This window comes from Rhopalosiphum maidis, chromosome 2 (genome assembly GCF_003676215.2).
Source record: "Rhopalosiphum maidis isolate BTI-1 chromosome 2, ASM367621v3, whole genome shotgun sequence".
Taxonomy (NCBI): Eukaryota; Metazoa; Arthropoda; class Insecta; order Hemiptera; family Aphididae; genus Rhopalosiphum; species Rhopalosiphum maidis.
The window spans coordinates 51,058,292-51,078,775 of NC_040878.1; the positions used below are offsets into that span (position 1 = coordinate 51,058,292).

Here is a 20,484-nt window from a genome sequence, read left to right on the forward strand (position 1 = left end):
TTAATTCGAAGAAATGAAGATTTCTTCGGCAATATTTGGTAAAATGTATATAGTCCGATTTTCTAGAAACAATGTTTGTGCTGGTATAAGCGTTAAAACATCATGACCATTTTCGAAAATTCGAATACATTATTTTTTTGCACTTTCAAAATCTTTAAAGTTAAGTTAGTATAAAAATGGTCTTGTATTATAGGTAATTCTCTGAGAGAAAATCTGAAGGGCGGAGGCCGAGGATTCTTAATCAGTGGTTAATGTAGGAGATTTTATTATAGATAACATTATTATTGGGTACCTAATATTTGTTGTTCTGTGGTTTGGGACGTTTGTATTTAATTTCATTAAAAAGTATAATGGATTATAATTTATAAGTAATTCTCATGGTTCATACTTATTATTATAATGATTTATTAAATTATATATTGACTTTTTTTAAATTCACATTTAAATATTAAATAATAATCAAGATCAAAAATGTTTTTTTCTGTCATAACTAAATAGTTATTTTAATATAATATTATTATTATTTATCTATAATACGTAGCTCTCGTAGCTGCAGAGTACTGAACATAGACGTTTGAAAGTATATTTTATTGTTTTTCAAATAAATAATAACTATTTGTCGACTCGTATATTATTAGATATCGTATGTTATCAACAGGGGGGGGGGCGATTTTTAAAGGGCACACATTAATTTTGATAAAGTATTTATTTAGGTACATACATAATACATATGCTACTTTCCACAGTCTCGTATAGAACAAAAAAAATATTTTTTATAGTAATAGTAATAAAAAAATATATTACTATAATTTTGTTACCCTTGAAGAATAATGACGTCAATAACTAAAATTAGGGACTTAAACTATTTTTTTTGTGAGAGAACGGGGGGGGGGGCATCGCCCCCCTTTGGATCCGCCACTGGTTATCAACTACTGAAACGCCTGAAACAACACCACCTTTACCGTAAAACATAGTAAATAGATTCATGTATAAATAGGTAATATTTTAAAATTAATCTGTATGTTTTTAAAATGTTATTAATTATTATCTAAAGACGTAAAGTAGGTACAATTCAAAATATAGGTATGTAAGTTTCTAAGTCTCCATACGAACCCATGAATTGTTTTTAAATTACAACAAAATAATGAGCTATGTTATTCATTCTTTAGGCGACCACTCACTACACCATTTGTTAATTGTTTTCTCTGTCTATTTCCGCCACATAATATAAAAACAAAGATATTCCGTATTCCTACAATTACGACTCTCCAGTTCAGTTTAGGGCGAAGGCACTAATTATTTATTTTAAAAAGAAGAATATTTAATAAGTGCCTTTGCCTTAAACTGAACTAGAGAGCCGTAATCATGGGAATACGATGTTCTATACCAGTGGTGGCGAACCTTTTTGGGGTCAAGTGCCAAATTTTCCCAATCAAGGTTTTAAAAATTTTTCACGTGCCTAAAGGAAATTCATTTTTCTAAGGATAAAAATAAAGTTACCAATTATTATAGGTACATTATTTTATTAACTATGAACATATTTTTTGGTAATTATTATTTTTAAAATGTATATAATTTGTTTCTTTGAATTTCTTTTAACAATTATAATTAAAACTTTATAAACACCATTATTTTTAATAATTGCAATTATTTCACGTGCCAATGACATTTGATCAACGTGCCATCTTTGGCACGCGTGCTGTAGGTTCGCCACCTTTGTTCTATACTATATGGCGGAGATAGACAGAGAAAATAAATGTTGGTGTAACACTGTAGCGGTTCCTCGAGACCTTAAATATGTAATTTTATTTAAATCTGGATTTCAAATATTTATACAAATAATTAGGTATGTTCAATGCCGTACTAAAAAAAAAATTTCTAGGGAGGAGGGTGGGCGGGGGACCCATATAAATGTTAGTAAATGGTATATAAAATAATGATGAAATAATTTTTAAGTTTACGTAATACGGGAACATTTGGAGAGGGTAAGGGGTTGATTACTCCTCCTAGGAACGGTCTTAGGTATGCTGATATATTTTTTAGTATGAACTACTCTTGAGGAATATTGCACACAATTATCAAATCTTCTACTACAGGGATGTCCAATTTACGCCCCTCGGTACATTATTATGCGGCCCTCAAATCAATTTAAAAAATTTTAAATTTTTTTTTTTTCATTATAAATAAATACATTTTTCCGTGTAATTACAATTAAATATTAATACTTGTAAAATATTTCTGCTTATTACTCGCTATAGTAAAATTATAAAAAAATGTATTGTTGTGATACCTATAGAATATAATTTAATTATTCAATTTGAATGTATTATTATTAAAAAGTATGTGGCCCACAACAACGTATATACCTATATGGTGTGGCCCAGTCTTCACAAAAGGCTGGACACCCCTGCTTATAGCTATAAAAAATGAAGATTTTATAAATGTTTTTCTACAAAATATTTTCATATACAATTTCTAACTAAAAAATAATTTGCAAATTTTCTTGGTTTTGATGAAATTTGTCAAAAATTCTAAAATAAAATCCTTATAAAAAAATATTGTGACTGTATTATTTCTGATATTACTTAGCTGGCATATGAAAAGCCCTTGTTTCACTCATATTTGTTTTTTATTCTGCTATTTTTATGATTGTACAAAACAAATATGCAAATGCTACAAATCTTCTGCCCTAATGATAACTTTACATATAAATGTATAAATATTTCAGATCAATGAACTGTTAATACAGGTATTCCTACAAAAAGTAATTATAATATTATTTCTTTAGCACAGTGCTTCTCAATTTTTTTTGTCTTAGGCCCCCCTAAATTTAATGTAAAACTGTCAAGGCTTCTTAAATCAAAATTAATTATATTTTCTTATTATTTACTAAAATGCACAAAAAGCACAATATTGAGCAAAGAAATATGACTGTACAACTGTACTGCTACGGCTTTACTTAATAACTAAATAACCAAAAATATTTTGTGGCCAATAGTTTGAAAAGCACTGTTTTAACAGATATTACACCATTTAGATTTATGAAACCAATCAATAAATAAAATATTTATTCTGGTTTTCTTTTATAACAAATGAATAATAAGTAATAATCAACAATTTATTTCTTTTATAATTTTGAATATTTTTTAGCATCAACATGCCAATGTTTCAGGTCTTTAGATTGCAGGTTATGTATTTTTTTTGAAAAATATTGATACCACATTATTCCAAAAATTGTGCATAAAACAGTTTCCAAATAAAATCCATCAATTGTAATTTCACACTTTCCATCTGATGTTTGACAAGCCTAAAACATAAACATACATTAAAAATGTTTAACATTCAAAAATAATTAAATCTGAAAAATAACTTACTTATGATATATTAAATATATATTTTGTTATAATAAAACACAAAAAATATTTTTTGCAAAAATTAATTTAATATAATTTCCAATTTTTTTTTATTATATGTTTTATATCAAATATATTTGCATTACAAAAAATTACAACATTATTAAAAATGAAAAAAATATAGTATGCAAAAAAAAATAAATTTTTACTAACATTAATTTCTGTTTCAGTAGAACATATGTTATTTTCATTGTTTGAACACTGTTTGTATGTCAAAAAATCAGTCATCCATAATGCAGCAGTATTAGCCCATGCGCCTCCTAAATTTGTTAATGTGTTTAACAAAGTCATATTAGTTCCACCAAATAATGGGTCACTTATACGGGCAAAAAACGCCATTACAGCCACAAACATTGAGTACATAGTCAACTATGTGCAAAAAAAAATAATAAATTATTAATAAAAAATTACAAAAACTATCAATTTATACTTCATACCTGATGTAGTAAAAATGAACTCAATACTATTATATAATAGAACATTGAAACTTTACCATTTTGATAAATAAAATATGGTGTAAAGTAAACAATAATTGCAATGACAATACCAATTAATAATCTAAATTAAATAATTTTGTTAAAAATTATTAAAATATAATACTTGTATCAATATGTTTATTTTATATAGTTTTACCTGTATGGTATAGATTTTAAATATACATTCATCGGTTTAGGTCCAGCTGTGTACTTAGTTATCAATACTGGTATAATGATTTGGAGTGGTATTGATAATAGTCCAATCATAGCAATATCATCTTTAGGGATACCTTTATCAATGATTTTTAAACTAGAAACAACATCGATTGCACTAAATCCTATCTAAAACATGGTTAATAAAAAAATTAATTAATATTTTATATAATATACAAAACTATGCATTATATAAACATAAATGAGCATGGGAATGGGGAACACCATAAAATTTTTTAAATTTATTTCTTTAATAACTTTTTTATTATTATTGTTATTATTTGTTACCAAAATAGGAATGAGTTAACATTTATAAAATCTTTTAGCATACAAAATCACTTTAATTTAGTAAATTATACAATGTAATTTTTGGATTTGAGTTCTAGATATCATACATGAGTTTTAAAACAAATTTTAGTCAAACCAAATATTGAATATTTAGGTATCTAAGAAATATAAAAATACATAAAGTTAAAGTTCCAAGCCTTGCCAAACTGTTCTGGCAATATATATAAATAAGAACCTTGCTTTTAATTTTTACCACAGAGGGATTTAATCTGAAATTTATGTAAAATAACTTATTATAAGATTGCAAATTTTTGATATTTCAATTTTATGCAGAATAGACATGAGAACAGTTAATTGAGTACATTATTTTAATATGATATTATGTTAAAATATTGAAATTAATCTATAAATTAAAATATTATATTTTATTTTAATTTTCTACTAAGAACCAAACATTAAAATTTTAGGTAATAATTAAGCTTGTACATTTATGTAAATATTATAAAGTCATATTGTAGATTAAATTATTATTTTTATATGCAGACATTTGTAATATATTATACAATATTCTTTTTTTTCTGGCTTTTTAATTTACCTTAGCAGTAAGTAATACTATTGATAAGCTTTTAACGCTTGGTAATTTCATGATATCTCCAAGAAGTTTATATGTTTGATATAAATTTAAATCAAGGCTATCATGTTGAGATGATTGGTCTTTTTCATGTTTAAATATAGCTATCAATGTTGTAGCAATAATAAATGTATAACCCCAAAAATATAAAAAACCTAAAAAAAGTAAATTAATAAATTGATAAAAAAAAATGAAGATATTTTGCATTAGTTGTGTATCTAAATGTATAATAATGATAAATAAACATTATAAAGATAGTAGATGAAATCCATTTCACTTGTTTTTTAGGATAACTCTTTATTATTAATGAATATTAAAAAAATTCTTTACATATATTTTTTTTTTTATAATTGATTAAGAATCGAGATCATTTGATGCATAGAAATTTCTGTTAAAAAAAAAGAGAAGAGTTCTTCTCCTAACACTTATTACGTTAAATCAAAAACAAAAAATAGATTTCATCTTATTATAAATTAACATTGTCAATTTGAATTAAACTTTGTAATATATTTTATAATCACCTTGTAATGTGATTAAACCATCTGTACTCTCAGTAAATTGTAGCCATTTATTACAAAAAGTAAATGATTCTAATGTTATAAACACAACATAGCCAAGAAAAGTACCTATTGTTTGTCCTACGCTATTACACGTTGAAGCATATCCTACATTTTCTCTGTAATTATTAATTAAAATTATTTATTAAAAAAAATAAAAATATGCAAACATGTAAGTACTAACTTTCTTAACATTGTTAATGCCCAACCATCAACAGCAATATCTTGTGTAGCTGCTAGGAAGTTCAAACAAAAAAACATTAATGTCAAAAAAGTAGTGTTTGGATTTTTTGTAAACACCAGCCAATCGTTGATGTTCATTGCCAAAAATAACAAAAAAAAACCTGAAACATTAAGTCAATCAAGTATATAAAACATACATGTAGAAATTAAAACCATACATTTCTTTCAATAATATATTACAGTTAAAAAAAAAAATAATAATAATAATATTCACTTAGTAGGTAATAATTACTATATAGTTTAAGTAAGTATTGTTATATCACAAGATAATACTGATAGATAGATTATCTTTATTATCTAAATATTACTATACAGGTTTTTAATTTAATAAAGGTATAGATTTTTCTAGTTTTATATTAGGAACAGTTAAAAATCAAACTATTTTATGCTATATATATACATTATATAGTTATCGAGTCTACTAAAAAAACTGAGTAATGAGTTATATTTAAAAAAATTATTAATATTTTTACTGACCAATCAAATATTGTACAGGGACAAGCCAGGTTTTTCTTCTACCAAACTTTGGCCAAAATATAGAATCAACAATAGGTGCCCATAATAGTTTTAAACTAAATGGCCATGTAGAAAAGCTAAATTGGGCCTAAAATTTAATACAATTAATTAATAATATGAATAAAATATTACATTATAAATTATTCAACCTGTTCTTTGTAAGTTATATGTTTCTTCTGCATTATTATTGGTATAGCTGCTGAAAGTCCAAGTGGTACACCTTGTAATGTGTAAAGAAATAACAAAATTGCTATGTTCAGCCTATCACCAATCGTGGAAGGTACAGCTTTAGGTACATGTAAACCATGTTTCTTTCGCTTTGGACTAAAATTTTCTAGTTTATCTTCAAAAACCATAGCTTTTCTTGGTTTGACTTTACTCATTGTATATGTCTTATGTTGTTGACGAATATTATTTGAAAACTATAACAGAAATTTAAAATAAAACCACTACACTACAGTACTAAGTACTACAGAAGATTTTTGAATGCTAATCAAATCACTAGTAAATTACTAATAGATTGCTGATTAGTTATACACCTAATGATACTTATATACATGTAATACTGACTTAAGTAGGTAGGTTTAGCTGTACAGGTACATAAATGATGTCAATGATAACATTAATCTAAATTTTATTTTGCACATTCTTTTTATTTTACATTTACATAATTACAGTAATTTATTATTAGCATTTAGTACTCATCAGAGGTGGTCAACTATTTATTTATTTAATTAACAAATATTAAACTTTCCACTATTGTTAAAACTAAAAAGTAATAACAAAAAAAAAAAAATAATCCACGTATATGAAAATGTATATACCGGTTCGTTAACGCATGCGCATAATATTTATAGACATTGCGATTGACAATATCAGCATTGATAACAACAACATCTTTTATCATTTCTATTGAAGTACAAAGATAAATAATAATAATTATTAAACCATTGCCATTTAGCCATGTGATAAACAATCTCATATTTATATTTTCTAACATTTTTTTAATTTATACGATGTTTTGTTTTCTGTGCAGCTTACATATTAAATGTAGCTTGTTTTTACTTGCAGTATTTGATACAAATCGTCCTGTTTTCTGTCGTTACTATTAATTTTAAAATGATTCAATTTCGATACATTTTTGTGCTACATTTATTTACATGTTTTTCTGAATAATTATATTTTTTTAACAGAGTATATAAAATGTCTTGTTATGTACAATATTGTCGCGAATGTAGCATTGCCATTTCTAATGCTGAAACAGATACCGATGGGGTTACATATTATTTCATTAAAGTGAATGTTGGTGATGTTACATGGACTGTACAAAAAAGATACAAAGAATTTTTGGAATTGCACAAAAAACTAGTAAACGAACATACTGTGACCAAAGACATACTACCTGGAAAAAAAATAATTGGGAACAAGGAACCAAATTTTATTGAAAAACGTCGGGTTGGATTGGAAATATACTTACAAACCATATTGTCATTTTTGCAAAAATCAATGCCTGATGAACTATTAGAGTTTTTGGAATTCGACAAGTATGATGTAATTTTAATTGTTAAAAAATTAGCTTTAGATTTTTTTCAAAACGGTGATGATTACCTTTTGAATGATAATGGTTTCAATTTTAATGTTTTACTGTTATATGCAATTAGTGAAAGATTAAAATTACCTTGTCCAGATAGTGAAAATAATGAGTATAATTTCAGTCATGTGTTGGATTTTTGTTCAAAATTTAAATACTTAGCAATTAAAGGAGGAAATCATTATGTTGGTACAAGTAACATAATTTACAATAAATTAAGTTTTGAGCTATCATCTTTTAAGAATGTGAATAAATTTGAATGTTATAATATTGCCTATAATATGATATACAATTTAATGACATTACGGGATACAGTACGTATAATTACTGTTTACAATTCAAAGCTCAAAACTCCTGAAGATATTTTACTATGTGATAACGTTCATAAAGAATGGTCTACTGACATGGATTCTAGTATGATTTGGAATAAAGTAAAAGTAGTTGATTTCAGTTGGAATGAAATACTAACATTAAAAAGTCTCACAGTTTTAACGCCAAATGTTAAAACAATAAATTTAAATGGAAATTTATTAAGTACTATTGAAGATATGTCACCTCTTACTTATCTCAGTCACTTATCACTATCAAGTAATAATATTGCTGAAGTATTTGATCTTCATACAAAATTAGGAAATGTCATATGTTTAAATCTGTCTTCAAATAAAATATCTAATTTGGAAGCATTTTCAAAATTATTTTCACTAGAAATGTTGGATTTAGGTTCAAATTTAGTTAATGATATAGATCAGTTAAAACACTTGAGTGGGTTACAGAATATGAATTATTTAGTTTTGTCTGGAAATCCTGTGTCAACTGTGGTTGATTATAGAATTAAGGTACTAGGGATACTAAAAAAGAGAACTTCAGATTTTTGTTTAGATAATGAAAGACCCACTCAAAAAGAGCTAGACACTGTGGCAATAATGCATGCATTAAAAGTTGCCAAAGAAGGCAAAACATTATTTGATAGATGATTTAAATTACACTAAAACATTATTATTATTGTTCTTTGTTGTCATTAAACTACCTATATAATTATTTTTATTTGTTATATTAATTATTATTATTATTATTATTATCAATAATAATCACAAATTAATATTTCGTTTTTGTCTTGTGATAATGATATACCAACCTATTTATTTTGTTAAACAATTTTAATATTTGTATGTTTTATAATTTTTGTTAAAACTGTATACAGGCATAAATATGAAATGTGTAAATTGTGAAATTTTGTATTAGTAGAAAAAATTTAACTTATATAAATTATATTATTACATTATTTTGTCTGTTTTTTTCTTTTTCCACTCATAAGTTTGAAAAAAATAATAAAGAAAATTGCTCACTTTAAGCTAAATAATTTAGTCAGGGATTATATGTTAAATTATTTCTGTATTATCAACTAATAAAAGATAACTAAAAATCGATATTCGATACACAATATCAAAGTATGCTCATAACTCATTCTCAAACACAACTAAAACTAAGATCTTATAACAATAGAACATATTTTTAAAATAATGAGATATTGTATAGATTATTAACAATAATTTTTAACATTTTTCTTGAGGGTTTACCATATAGTACGACCCCATAATAGACGACGTGCCTAATATAATATAAATCTAATATATCTAATATCTTTTATAATATGCTCTAATAATATAATAATTTTTTAAAACCAATAACATTTTATTGATAATTACTTAGTTTCAAATCTTAGAATAATTTTCATATTTCATTCCTATTCTTAGTTATCTATCTGTTTGATATTTAATCAGATTGTCATAATGTGTAGTTTGTAGCATAGGTCCAAGTGACCAAGTGTATTTTAATCTTATTATCTATTATATAGTTTTATAAATTATATCAAAAAACATAAATCAATTACTTTATTTTATCTTGTATTACCATTATTTATACATTATAGCAAAATTTCGTAGAAGAATACTTATAAAAATGCTTAATCTACACGAAAAAAAATTTTCTGCGTGTTTTAAAACATTTGTATCTATATCCATTAAATAATAATTTATCTTTACCTTTATTTAATTATTTATAGTAATGCAAACAAACTATAAATAATAAAAAGTAAAAATTACAAATACACGTATATGACGTATACGTAATGCAAACCAAAAATAAACAATATATTTTTGACGAACTTTATTATAAATTTTTTTTACAAATAATAGAAGTATGCATCGTAATACACAGACATACTGGCCGGTATCACCTAAGTGAAAAATCAATTTATTTAAATGCGGTCTTTTTACAGTAATAACTAAAAAATATGGAAATTCTGATTAAATCGCATAAAATTCAATTTTTTTTTAAAAATTATCAAACAATGTTTTTAAGTTTTTTTAAAATTTTCAAGATAGCTATTTTGTTGCGATCATAAATTTTAAAATAGTACAACAACAAATACATATTAAAATTGAATAAAAATCAACAAGTTAGAGCCAATAATGTTTTTGGATTTCTCATTATAAAAGCTATATTACTTAGCGAAACACGAATTGCGCAATTTAATCAATTTCGATTGGAACGCTGATTTTTGTTATGACAATCTGTAAATAACTTAATTTTGGTAAAATTTCAATTTTTTAAAAATAGGTATTTTGTATGTCAATTCATAATAATTAAAAAACAAAAAATAACTGTTTCATATTTCAATTATATAATCTGTTTCACTGTTTCAACGTGACAATACTTAATTTAAGTTATAATATGAATAGAAATAACAATAGCTATCTTATCGTTTACCGAACAGTGAATCTAAAAACTTTATAAGTAAAATTTTCATGACGTGAACCTTAAACTATGAGATTGGAATAAAAACTTTGATTATAGGCATGTATAATTGTAAAGTATTGCCAAGCTGGAATATTTTAACCGTATAGATTGTTTACCTCAAATAAAAATAAAATATTATTTATTATTTTATTAATATAGTTATCTGTTAGGACTTTAGGAGTAAAATGTGTTTATGAATATTTATTATCATGAACCAATATTAATTACTAATCTTAGTTCGTGGTTCATGTTTATTGTTTATGATCATGATCCAAACGTTTTTGTGATAACATGATTATTATCAGATATCTAAGCAGTGCCACCACCAAACGAATACTTTCTATTATAATATTATTTATATTATCGTCCATAGGTTGGTAACAAAATTAACGTTGTCAAGTTTCGACATTTGTTGTTATTGTTTTTTAGAATTTTGGATAACGGCTTTATAGCTCATGTCTTTCAACTAGAATACTGTCATACAGACTATAGACAACAGACCATTTGTGACCACAGTAACATACCATTTGCTTACGCCTTTACGGTTGGGTAAAACTATACGTTTTACTTTTATATTCACAGTCAACTATTTAGTTAAGACTCAAGACAAGAGTGGACTTTACTTCAAAATATCCATTGAGTAGAAGTAAGTGTACTATTAATTTTAATCCTTTTATTAAATTAGATTTTGGAGAAAACAATAATGTAATATTTGACTTATGGTTTTTATACAATTAATTATGTAATTTTATTTGATTGGTAGTCTTTACCTATCTGGTTTTCAATTATGAAAATTTAGTTGTTTTTATGTATCTGCATAGACACTAATATAATGAAGATATAGCAGTGTGCATTCTTAATAGTGTTATTGTTAAGATGATCTCTTGGCTTACTATTCAATTTTTATGTATAATGATAAATTCCCATGGGTGTACTTCCCAAATATTTGTATATACAAGTATATAGTGTATATTTGCTGTACTGTTTTATCATTAGTAGCATATTGATATGCAGTACCATTACAGTATTTATATTTCATTAAAATCAATATATATATAGATCCACTTACATTTATTTTGTATCATTACCTGATCTCACTGTATAATTTTGTTACTCTTCACTACTGTAATTTTACAATGTCGTGTTGCATGAACAATCAAACATTTATTGAATCGATAGTGAGCTAATAGTCAGTTAATGTGTACATTGATTTATTTTATATGGTAATGTAGGGTGTCAATAGTTCTTTTTTGTCAATTATTGTTGGTATATGTCTAACGTAAAAATTTTAAAAGGAAAAATATCATATGTTTTACGTAAAATGACAACACTAGTAATATAGTAAAACACAGTGTGTTTTTATTAGTAAAAATTAATCTTTTTTTATAAAAATGAGAAAACAAAAACACAGACAAGTTATAATAGGTTAAATTATTGGATCCACAAGTCAGAAATAACAATTTCAATTACGTTTTTTTTGTATCATTTTTATCTGTAGATTACAGCCTATGAGGGTTTACAGTATAAAATGAATGTGTATATAAGTGTACGATAACAGTACAAGTATCAGTATGTAGTGTACCTATCAATATTATGTTTTCGGTTGTGAATTTTTTTCAAAGAAGGACATTTTTGCGTTATTTGAAAGCGGAATGTATGATCACTTTAAATGTGTTAAAATCTTAATAAAAGTATACAAATATTTAAAAATAATGTATCAATTTTAACTAATTTAATTATAATTTAGTTTAAGTTATTCATATAACACAAAACACTCATTTTTTCAAAAACTACCTATTTATACTTTTGAAAATATTTATTTTATTTTAAGTTTTTTACTTTTTGATTAACAACATACATTTTTACTCAAAAGTTTAAAGAGAAAAATTCTTCAAAGTATAAAATACAAAAAAAATAATATAATATAGTTATAATCTTATAACTTATAATTTAGATGAGCACAGTAAAATCAGTAACATTTGTGGGATATCCCTTTGTCATTTTACTCAGCTTAAATAAAATTGAAATACTCATAATTTATTTACTAAACTGTTTATTCAATATTTGATTTTCATGTATTTATTTAACTCTTAAACTATTTTAATTTGGTATAAAAAATTAAAATTGTATGTTTTCTTTTAAAAAATATGTGTTTTTAAGTTTTATGATTAATAATGACTTAAAATTGTATTAAAAAAAATTCAAAATATTTAAACTTATGAAATAATGAATGTTATTTTATAAGATAATCTACTAGTATTGGATCCATTTATTGGATATACAGCAAAGTTACTAAACAATTTTATTTTTTTATATTACAGATTGATTTATTTTATAGTAAACAATCATAAAAATTATGGTTCGAACTTCAAAAGATACATCAATGGCTCGCAAGAAAAAATCAGTTTGTCTTAGCAAATTTTCCATTGGAGATGCAGAAAATTTTGAGCCCCCACAACAATCATCTACCCCATCTAAACTTTATAAAAATAATTCAAAAAGGATTTTAAAAGATAATAATAGCTTAAATATTAGTGTAATAAATAAAGAGGACAAAAATAAAACAATAAATAAAGAATTTGATTGTCAGCAGTTCAAACCTATACTTCCTGTTATAGAAGAAAATATAAATTATGGTCGAGTTCCAGAATTATTTCACAGTGATCCAGAAGATGAACCTACTGTGACTGAAAATTTAACTGTCACTACTACAAATGATTCTGATGATAAATGGACCACTTTTTCTGATATTTCTGAAGATAGAAGCTGTACTAATGTTACAGATTTATTAGCTGAAATTGAAGCTGATATAGATGTCAGATTTAAAAAACCACCAAGACGATCATATCCCGGAAAAAAAAGAAACAATAAAAGTTTATATGAAGATAAAGAAGAAGAGGAAGAAGCAGATATAAAAATAACAAAAAAATATAGAAAACATAAACAAAAGAAAAAAGATCCTCAAGAAGAAGCATTTGTTCAATCAATGAACGAACATTTTACAGATATCGAATCATTTAGTTTAGCGGTAGAATAGTTTTAAATTATACATGTATATTTTCAATTTTTAAGAAGGCAAAATTTAAAAAATGAAATAAAATGATTGTAATTGAAAAAGAAACAAAGGTGTTTTCATAAAAAAAAAAAAACAAAGAATTGTGTATATAGCATAATGAAAATATGAACTGAATTTATAGATTTTCCAAAATTTGAGGAAATTTGTTATTGTACATTATTATTATATATATTATTAAATGTTTAATGTTGTATAAGTGTTTTTCTAAATCTTTGTACTAAAGCCAATTGTATAATTATCGTATAATGTATCAAGTTATTTTTATAGATTAACTTTAATCAATTTGAAGCAAATAATTAATGTTAATTGTAATGATGTATATTATTATTAAGTCACTGTTCAATACATTTATTTATTGTAATAATTATGTCATCTTTATTAAATTTGTTGGTTTAGTTTAAAATCTGCAAATAAATTCCATTTGAAAAAAAATCATACTAAATCTACTCTACTATACCAATGTTGTGAGAAATAATTAATATTTTACAAATACTTCAAATCATACCTATTATGGCTATTATATTTATTGATAACCATTTATGGTTATTTAAAGACTATATAATATTTTTCTTTCATTATTGATCTAGTTTAAAATTCTAAACTTTTTATATAGTAATATAATACATACTTACATTACCTACATTTTCATATTTCTGCCTACTTCATACTTATTTAATAATTCCATTAAAAAAATAAAGTATTGTAGTAAAAAATGTTTGCTTAATAATATGATTTGAAACAGTTTTATCAGTCTATATAAACTAAAAGAATAATAATATTTAATAGGCTGACTAAAATGATGTAACTTTTGCTTATTTATTTGTGATAAAGCACATCCTTAATTTATACATGGATACACCATCTAATCCATATACATGGCATTATGGTCTGGTTGTGTTTTAATATAGAATATAATTTTAATGATGTTTGACAAAAATTGTCAAAATGTATAAATACATTTATTTTAAAGTTTTAGTTAACAACTTTAGAAGTAGTAAAGTCTAACCTAACCTTGATTTTAGTTTCTGGTAGCAATTTGGATATAGTTGGTACTTACTTTTTAGTAAGACCGAAATTAAGAAACATTTAATTTTATTACCAAATATTAAACATGATATACATAGTTTTAAAAATATTTTTGCTTTTTTTGAGTTATATTTAAGCAGTTTCTTTATCAGTTAAAACCACTCATATTTTTATGAATAAAAAATCCAATATCCAAATACATTTTTCAAGATGGACAAAATGTCCAAATATCTTTAGGTAGGTACAATTTATTCATTTCACAATCAAAACTGTAGGTATTAAAATTGATAACTTGATAAAATAATTATAATTGATAATTAATCTATAATTTACAAATGTCTTTCTCTATGAAAATTGTTTTCAATTTTTGTAGGTATTTGACAATTTTAACTATATAGGCATAAAGAATGATGTCAATTACAATTATTTATGAGAAAATTAAATATAATTTAAAGTATTTAAAATATAAAATTTACATTTTTTTAATTGAATAATTTGTATTTTTAAATTCAAAATTTCAAAACTATTCTCTGACTTCCTGTCCAATAAGCAAAAATTAAAAAATGAGCCCTAAAATATCCATGATTCAGTTTCTTTTCCATTTATATCGATATAATTTTATTTTCTTAATCAAAACAAAAAGTCTAACTATCTAAGGCAGTAAGGCCTACCCACATTAGTTGACGACACACTTATTTCAAATTAAAACTTTTTTATAATTGCCTAAAGCCCTAAAGGCTAAAATCACACCAAGTTGCATATAAATGAAAATATTTTTTAGACTATCATATTGAATCATATTTTATAAATTATAATAATTATTGATATTCATTAAACATTAAACCATTTCCCATAAAAACCTTTTATTATTTTAAAGATTAATGTTCATTATGGTTGCCTACGTTACTCCTCAAAAACCGGATGGTGGAAATACATGTATTCAACGTGACAATGTTCCCGGCGTTCCCGCTTTAATAATGAACAGGCGTGAGGCGACAGCTGATGCCTGATTTATGGGTGCAAATTAGAGGTTATATGTATGATGTTGTAAACGTATTCGAGTAGCACAATGTATGCTGATAAACATTATAAAACGGAAGAAAACGACTTTTGAATAATAAAAGTTTGTTTACACTGTTATATAGACGTACATTATTTAATGTTTTTATGGAAATCCATTAATCTCGGAGATCTCATCTTCCTTTCGTAAAATTTTCTCGGTATTAATTTTGAAACCCATAGCAATGTTAAGACTGAATTTTTTTCAATTTATTTTACACTTTTACAATTATATGATGATCGAACAAGTTTGACCGATGAATATTATATTACTGAATGACTATTGACTACCTGAATTAGGTAATTACTTTTGTGTATATTATCATATTTTGTTGTTCGACATGTGTCTATCGGTGTGGCTTTATTGGTTTTGATGTTCGATTTTAGTGTATTATATTCTCGTGATTTAGACAACTAATTCCACCATCATGTCTGAAAAAAAAGCCAAAAACAATGCCGATTGGAAGAAACGTGTAAAAGCCGAGTATTTCAGATTACTGCAAGCCAAAAAAACTAAGAAAGACGATGACAATGTATTGGCATGCATAAATAATCAAAAGAAGCTCTATGGTATGTTTAAATACCATATTTTTATTTTATTTTTTCATACTTTCATGTCTTATTTTTGTTATGCAGATAAAAAAGCGGAAGAACTCAAACGGTTGTTGTCTAGAAAAGCGGTTTGGGAATGTCGACCATACATAGAAACAGTATCAAGATCTAAAAGGTCAGAAGTATCTAAAGTGGATGGTATTGGCGAAGAAACTATGAGCGTTCCAATTAAGATAATTAACGCTGTAGCACCTATACCTACTATGTACATTTGGGCACCGATTCAGCAAAACTTTATGGTAATCATTAATAGACAATTATGCCTAGAATTACTTTCAACCTTCGGGTTGTTATAATATTTTGTTAAATAAGATAATTGTTGAGCTTTAATAATTTGTGCTCGAAGCTTATAATAATAAAAATATGACATAGTTTTTAAATTATTTTGTTCTAATTTAATGTATTGTAGGTGGATGATGAAACTGTACTACATAATATCCCATATATGGGGGACGAGGTACTTGATCAAGATGGTTCTTTTATAGAAGAACTATTAAAAAATTATGATAATAAAGTTCACGATGATGATGCTGCAAATTTTCTAGATGATCAGGTGTTTGTTGACTTAGTCCATGCACTCATACCATTTCAGGTAAAATAAAAAAAATATTTTTTGATTAAGGTTTAATGCTAATGAACTTGTTTAGCAAGAAGAAGATAAAGAACAACAAAGTTTATTGACACCAAAAATGGTGATAAAAAACAGTAAAGACGATAGGCCGTTTCCAAGTATGGCTATATTTGAAGCCATGTCAGCTGCATTCCCTGATAAAGGTTCTCCTGAAGAATTCAAAGAAAAGTGAATATTTTATTTAATAATTGATTATTTTGTGTATTATTTTATTGTATTTTTAAATGATAGACAGTTCAATTATAATTTTCAATGTGTATCGCAGATATTAATTATATATAATAGAAATAATGATTACATAAACTCTACATAATTAATATGACATAAAATATATGTAACTGCAATAGAGGTAGAGACTAAATATCTAAACTTAAACAACCAATTCAAGATAAACAAATAGATTAATATAATAAGAAAGAATAGATAGAAATATAACAAATATAAGAGTAAAATCAAAAGGTATACATTTAAGGGGCCAACATTTGTTTTTTCTGTCTATCTCCCATATAATATAGAACAAAGATATTCTGTATTTCCACAATTACGATTCTCTGGTTCAGTTTAGAGCAAAGGCATCTATTATATATTTGATAAAGAAGAATATATAATAGTTCTTTTGCCTTAAACTGAATCAGAGTTTTACTCATAGAAATTCAGAATATCTCTGTTCCTATATTATGTGAGAAATAAACAGAGAAAACAAATGTTGGTATGACAGCCCCTTAATATTTAAAGAATCTTTTGTTATTCATTTTATTTTCAACGGATAATAAAATATTGATTGGCAAATAAGATGTTTGTGTATTAATTTTTTTTAGGTATATTGAATTAACATCTTGTGTTGACCCTAATGCGCAGCCTTCTCAATGCACTCCAAACATTGATGGACCTAAGGCTGAATCTGTGCCCAAAGAGCAAACTATACATTCATTTTTAAATTTGTTTTGTAGAAGATGTTATAAATATGATTGTTTTTTGCACAGTATGTATACATTACTTATAAGTAACTATTAGTTTTAATTATTAAATTTGTATTTGTTTATGTTGTAGAACTTAAAGAACATGATTCAGGTACTAATTTGCCAGTTGGCCTAAAAGGACCTTTATTAAAACCATTTTCCTCTCACTGTAGTCAAGATTGTTATATGTTACTTGTAAGACATTTGTTATAATTAATACATAAAACAGGATTATTGACATCAATTTTTTTACCAGGATGGAATGAAAGAAAAATTAGCTGCTATTGCAGAAATCAAAGCTGAAAAGCAAAAACAAGCTGATAGAGACGAAGAAACAAATAGATCTGGTTCTACTACAATTTCAAGTAATACGAAAGAGTTGTCACCACAGAATGAAAATAATGAGAAACCTGTTGGTTCTGTTAAGTTGTCAAAAAAAGATAGCTCTGATTGGGGTAATGATGCTAGTTCTGAAGATAGCAGAGATAGCAGTAAAGGTAATGTTTTAGTATACTAATGAATAATTAATTTAAAATTAAACATTTTATAATTGATTACAATTAATCTATCTTTCAACAGATGGTGAATTAGACATGGAAGATCCATTATCAACAAAAACATCTTTCTCTTTACTTCCACGAATGAGTACAGAAGATAAAAAAGTGTGGACTGGATCAGACCAATCAATTTTTCGTGCACTTCGTCGTACATTCCTGAATAATTATTGTGTCATTGCTCAGATGATGTTAACAAAAAGTTGTCAGCAGGTTTATGAGTTTGCACAAAATGAAAATGATGAAGTTACTGTTGAAGAAGCTATTAGTGAATTAACTCCGCCTAGAAAAAAAAAGAAAAAGTTACGTTTATGGCAAACACATTGCCGAAAAGTACAACTAAAGAGAGACTCTGCATCAAATCATTTATACAACTATACACCATGTTCTCACCCACCAAATCAAGGATGCGATGCAACTTGTCCATGTGTAATGGCACAGAATTTTTGTGAAAAATTCTGCAAATGTAGTTCAGATTGTGAGTGTTTTAAAATTTCTTATAATAGATTGTGTATTTATTATAAGTATTTCTTGTATTTTAGGTCAAAATCGTTTTCCGGGTTGTCGGTGTCGTGCTCAATGCAACACAAAACAATGTCCTTGTTATTTAGCTGTTCGTGAATGTGATCCAGATTTATGTTTAACTTGTGGTGCCGATCAGTTTAATTTAGAAAATATAACATGTAAAAATGTCAGTGTGCAAAGAGGCCTCCGTAAGTTTACTAAAAAATATAATACATTAGAAGTGTTTTATTTATAATAAACAATTATGTTATATTTTAGGTAAACACTTATTAATGGCACCTTCAGATGTTGCTGGTTGGGGTATATTTTTGAAGGATTCTGCACAAAAAAATGAATTTATATCTGAGTATTGTGGAGAAATTATTACTCAAGATGAAGCTGATCGACGTGGAAAAGTTTACGATAAATACATGTGTAGCTTTTTATTTAATTTAAACCATGGTATGTATTAAAAATTTACTCAATGATAATATTTTGTGTTAATAACTTTAGTATTGTTATGGATTGTATCATAGATTTTGTTGTTGATGCTACACGGAAAGGAAATAAAATAAGATTTGCCAATCATTCAATTAATCCAAATTGCTATGCTAAAGTTATGATGGTAAATGGTGATCATAGAATTGGTATATTTGCTAAACGTCCTATACAACCTGGCGAAGAATTGTTTTTTGACTACAGGTTACAAATTTATTTTCAAAAACTATTAAACATTTTTATATTCATTTTGTTGTTTTTATTTTTAATTTGTTTTAGATATGGACCAACTGAGCAACTTAAATTTGTTGGAATTGAAAGAGAAATGGAATTTTTACCTTAAGTTTTATAAAAAGGATACATTTTCATTGATTTTATCAATCACCAATCTCATGGCATGTATGTTATAAAATACACAAATTATTTACAGTATTTAGCGCTAAATAAGGAATAATTAATAAATTATTAAAAGTATGCATATTATAATTTAATTATGCTGTACTTAGTTAATTTAGGCAAATAATTAATAATCTATTTATGCTAAATTAAAATAATTCATAATTTTAAATAGCTTAAATAGCTTGTTATATTTTGTATAACAATTTTGTTTAATAAAAACTTTATTTATGTATGTATTAGTTAATTATACAACAAAATTAAACTGCACCAATAAGTATTTTATCTATTTTTTTTAAAAAAATTTTCATTGTAGTTAATTCAAGTTTTCTTGCTGTTAAATATTTGTAGATAAAACGGTAATAATATAATGTAAGTTTAAGTTGTGTAACTATTATAGTATAGAAACATAAAAAAAAAAAAATTTTCATTGACAGTTTTA

General features: G+C 25.2%; 4 protein-coding genes across 4 annotated transcripts; 3 read left to right on the forward strand and 1 right to left on the reverse strand.

The window, feature by feature from the left end:
• Nucleotides 1-3,038: 3,038 nt before the first annotated feature.
• LOC113553014 (acetyl-coenzyme A transporter 1-like) lies at nt 3,039-7,123 on the reverse strand. The gene is made up of 10 exons (XM_026956112.1): nt 6,908-7,123; nt 6,487-6,759; nt 6,299-6,425; nt 5,763-5,922; nt 5,543-5,697; nt 4,986-5,176; nt 4,047-4,231; nt 3,851-3,971; nt 3,567-3,782; nt 3,039-3,307 (listed from the first exon to the last, which is right to left on the reverse strand). Exons 2-10 carry the CDS (start codon nt 6,718-6,720, stop codon nt 3,128-3,130), a joined length of 1,569 nt encoding a protein of 522 aa, XP_026811913.1. The 5' UTR covers nt 6,721-6,759; nt 6,908-7,123; the 3' UTR covers nt 3,039-3,127.
• Nucleotides 7,124-7,331: 208 nt separating this feature from the next.
• LOC113553370 (nischarin) lies at nt 7,332-9,124 on the forward strand. The gene has a single exon (XM_026956677.1). The coding sequence runs from the start codon at nt 7,541-7,543 to the stop codon at nt 8,900-8,902; it is 1,362 nt and encodes a 453-aa protein (XP_026812478.1). The 5' UTR covers nt 7,332-7,540; the 3' UTR covers nt 8,903-9,124.
• A 2,020-nt stretch (nt 9,125-11,144) lies between these two features.
• Nucleotides 11,145-14,008, forward strand: LOC113553965. Its single transcript, XM_026957574.1, has 2 exons — nt 11,145-11,373; nt 13,049-14,008. The coding sequence occupies exon 2, from the start codon at nt 13,084-13,086 to the stop codon at nt 13,762-13,764; it is 681 nt and encodes a 226-aa protein (XP_026813375.1). The 5' UTR covers nt 11,145-11,373; nt 13,049-13,083; the 3' UTR covers nt 13,765-14,008.
• A 1,946-nt stretch (nt 14,009-15,954) lies between these two features.
• Nucleotides 15,955-20,068, forward strand: LOC113551950 (histone-lysine N-methyltransferase E(z)). Its single transcript, XM_026954554.1, has 13 exons — nt 15,955-16,188; nt 16,276-16,458; nt 16,525-16,739; nt 16,910-17,092; nt 17,148-17,299; nt 17,950-18,113; nt 18,182-18,285; nt 18,347-18,587; nt 18,670-19,122; nt 19,187-19,357; nt 19,428-19,610; nt 19,685-19,850; nt 19,926-20,068. Exons 2-13 carry the CDS (start codon nt 16,317-16,319, stop codon nt 19,987-19,989), a joined length of 2,238 nt encoding a protein of 745 aa, XP_026810355.1. The 5' UTR covers nt 15,955-16,188; nt 16,276-16,316; the 3' UTR covers nt 19,990-20,068.
• Nucleotides 20,069-20,484: the final 416 nt, after the last annotated feature.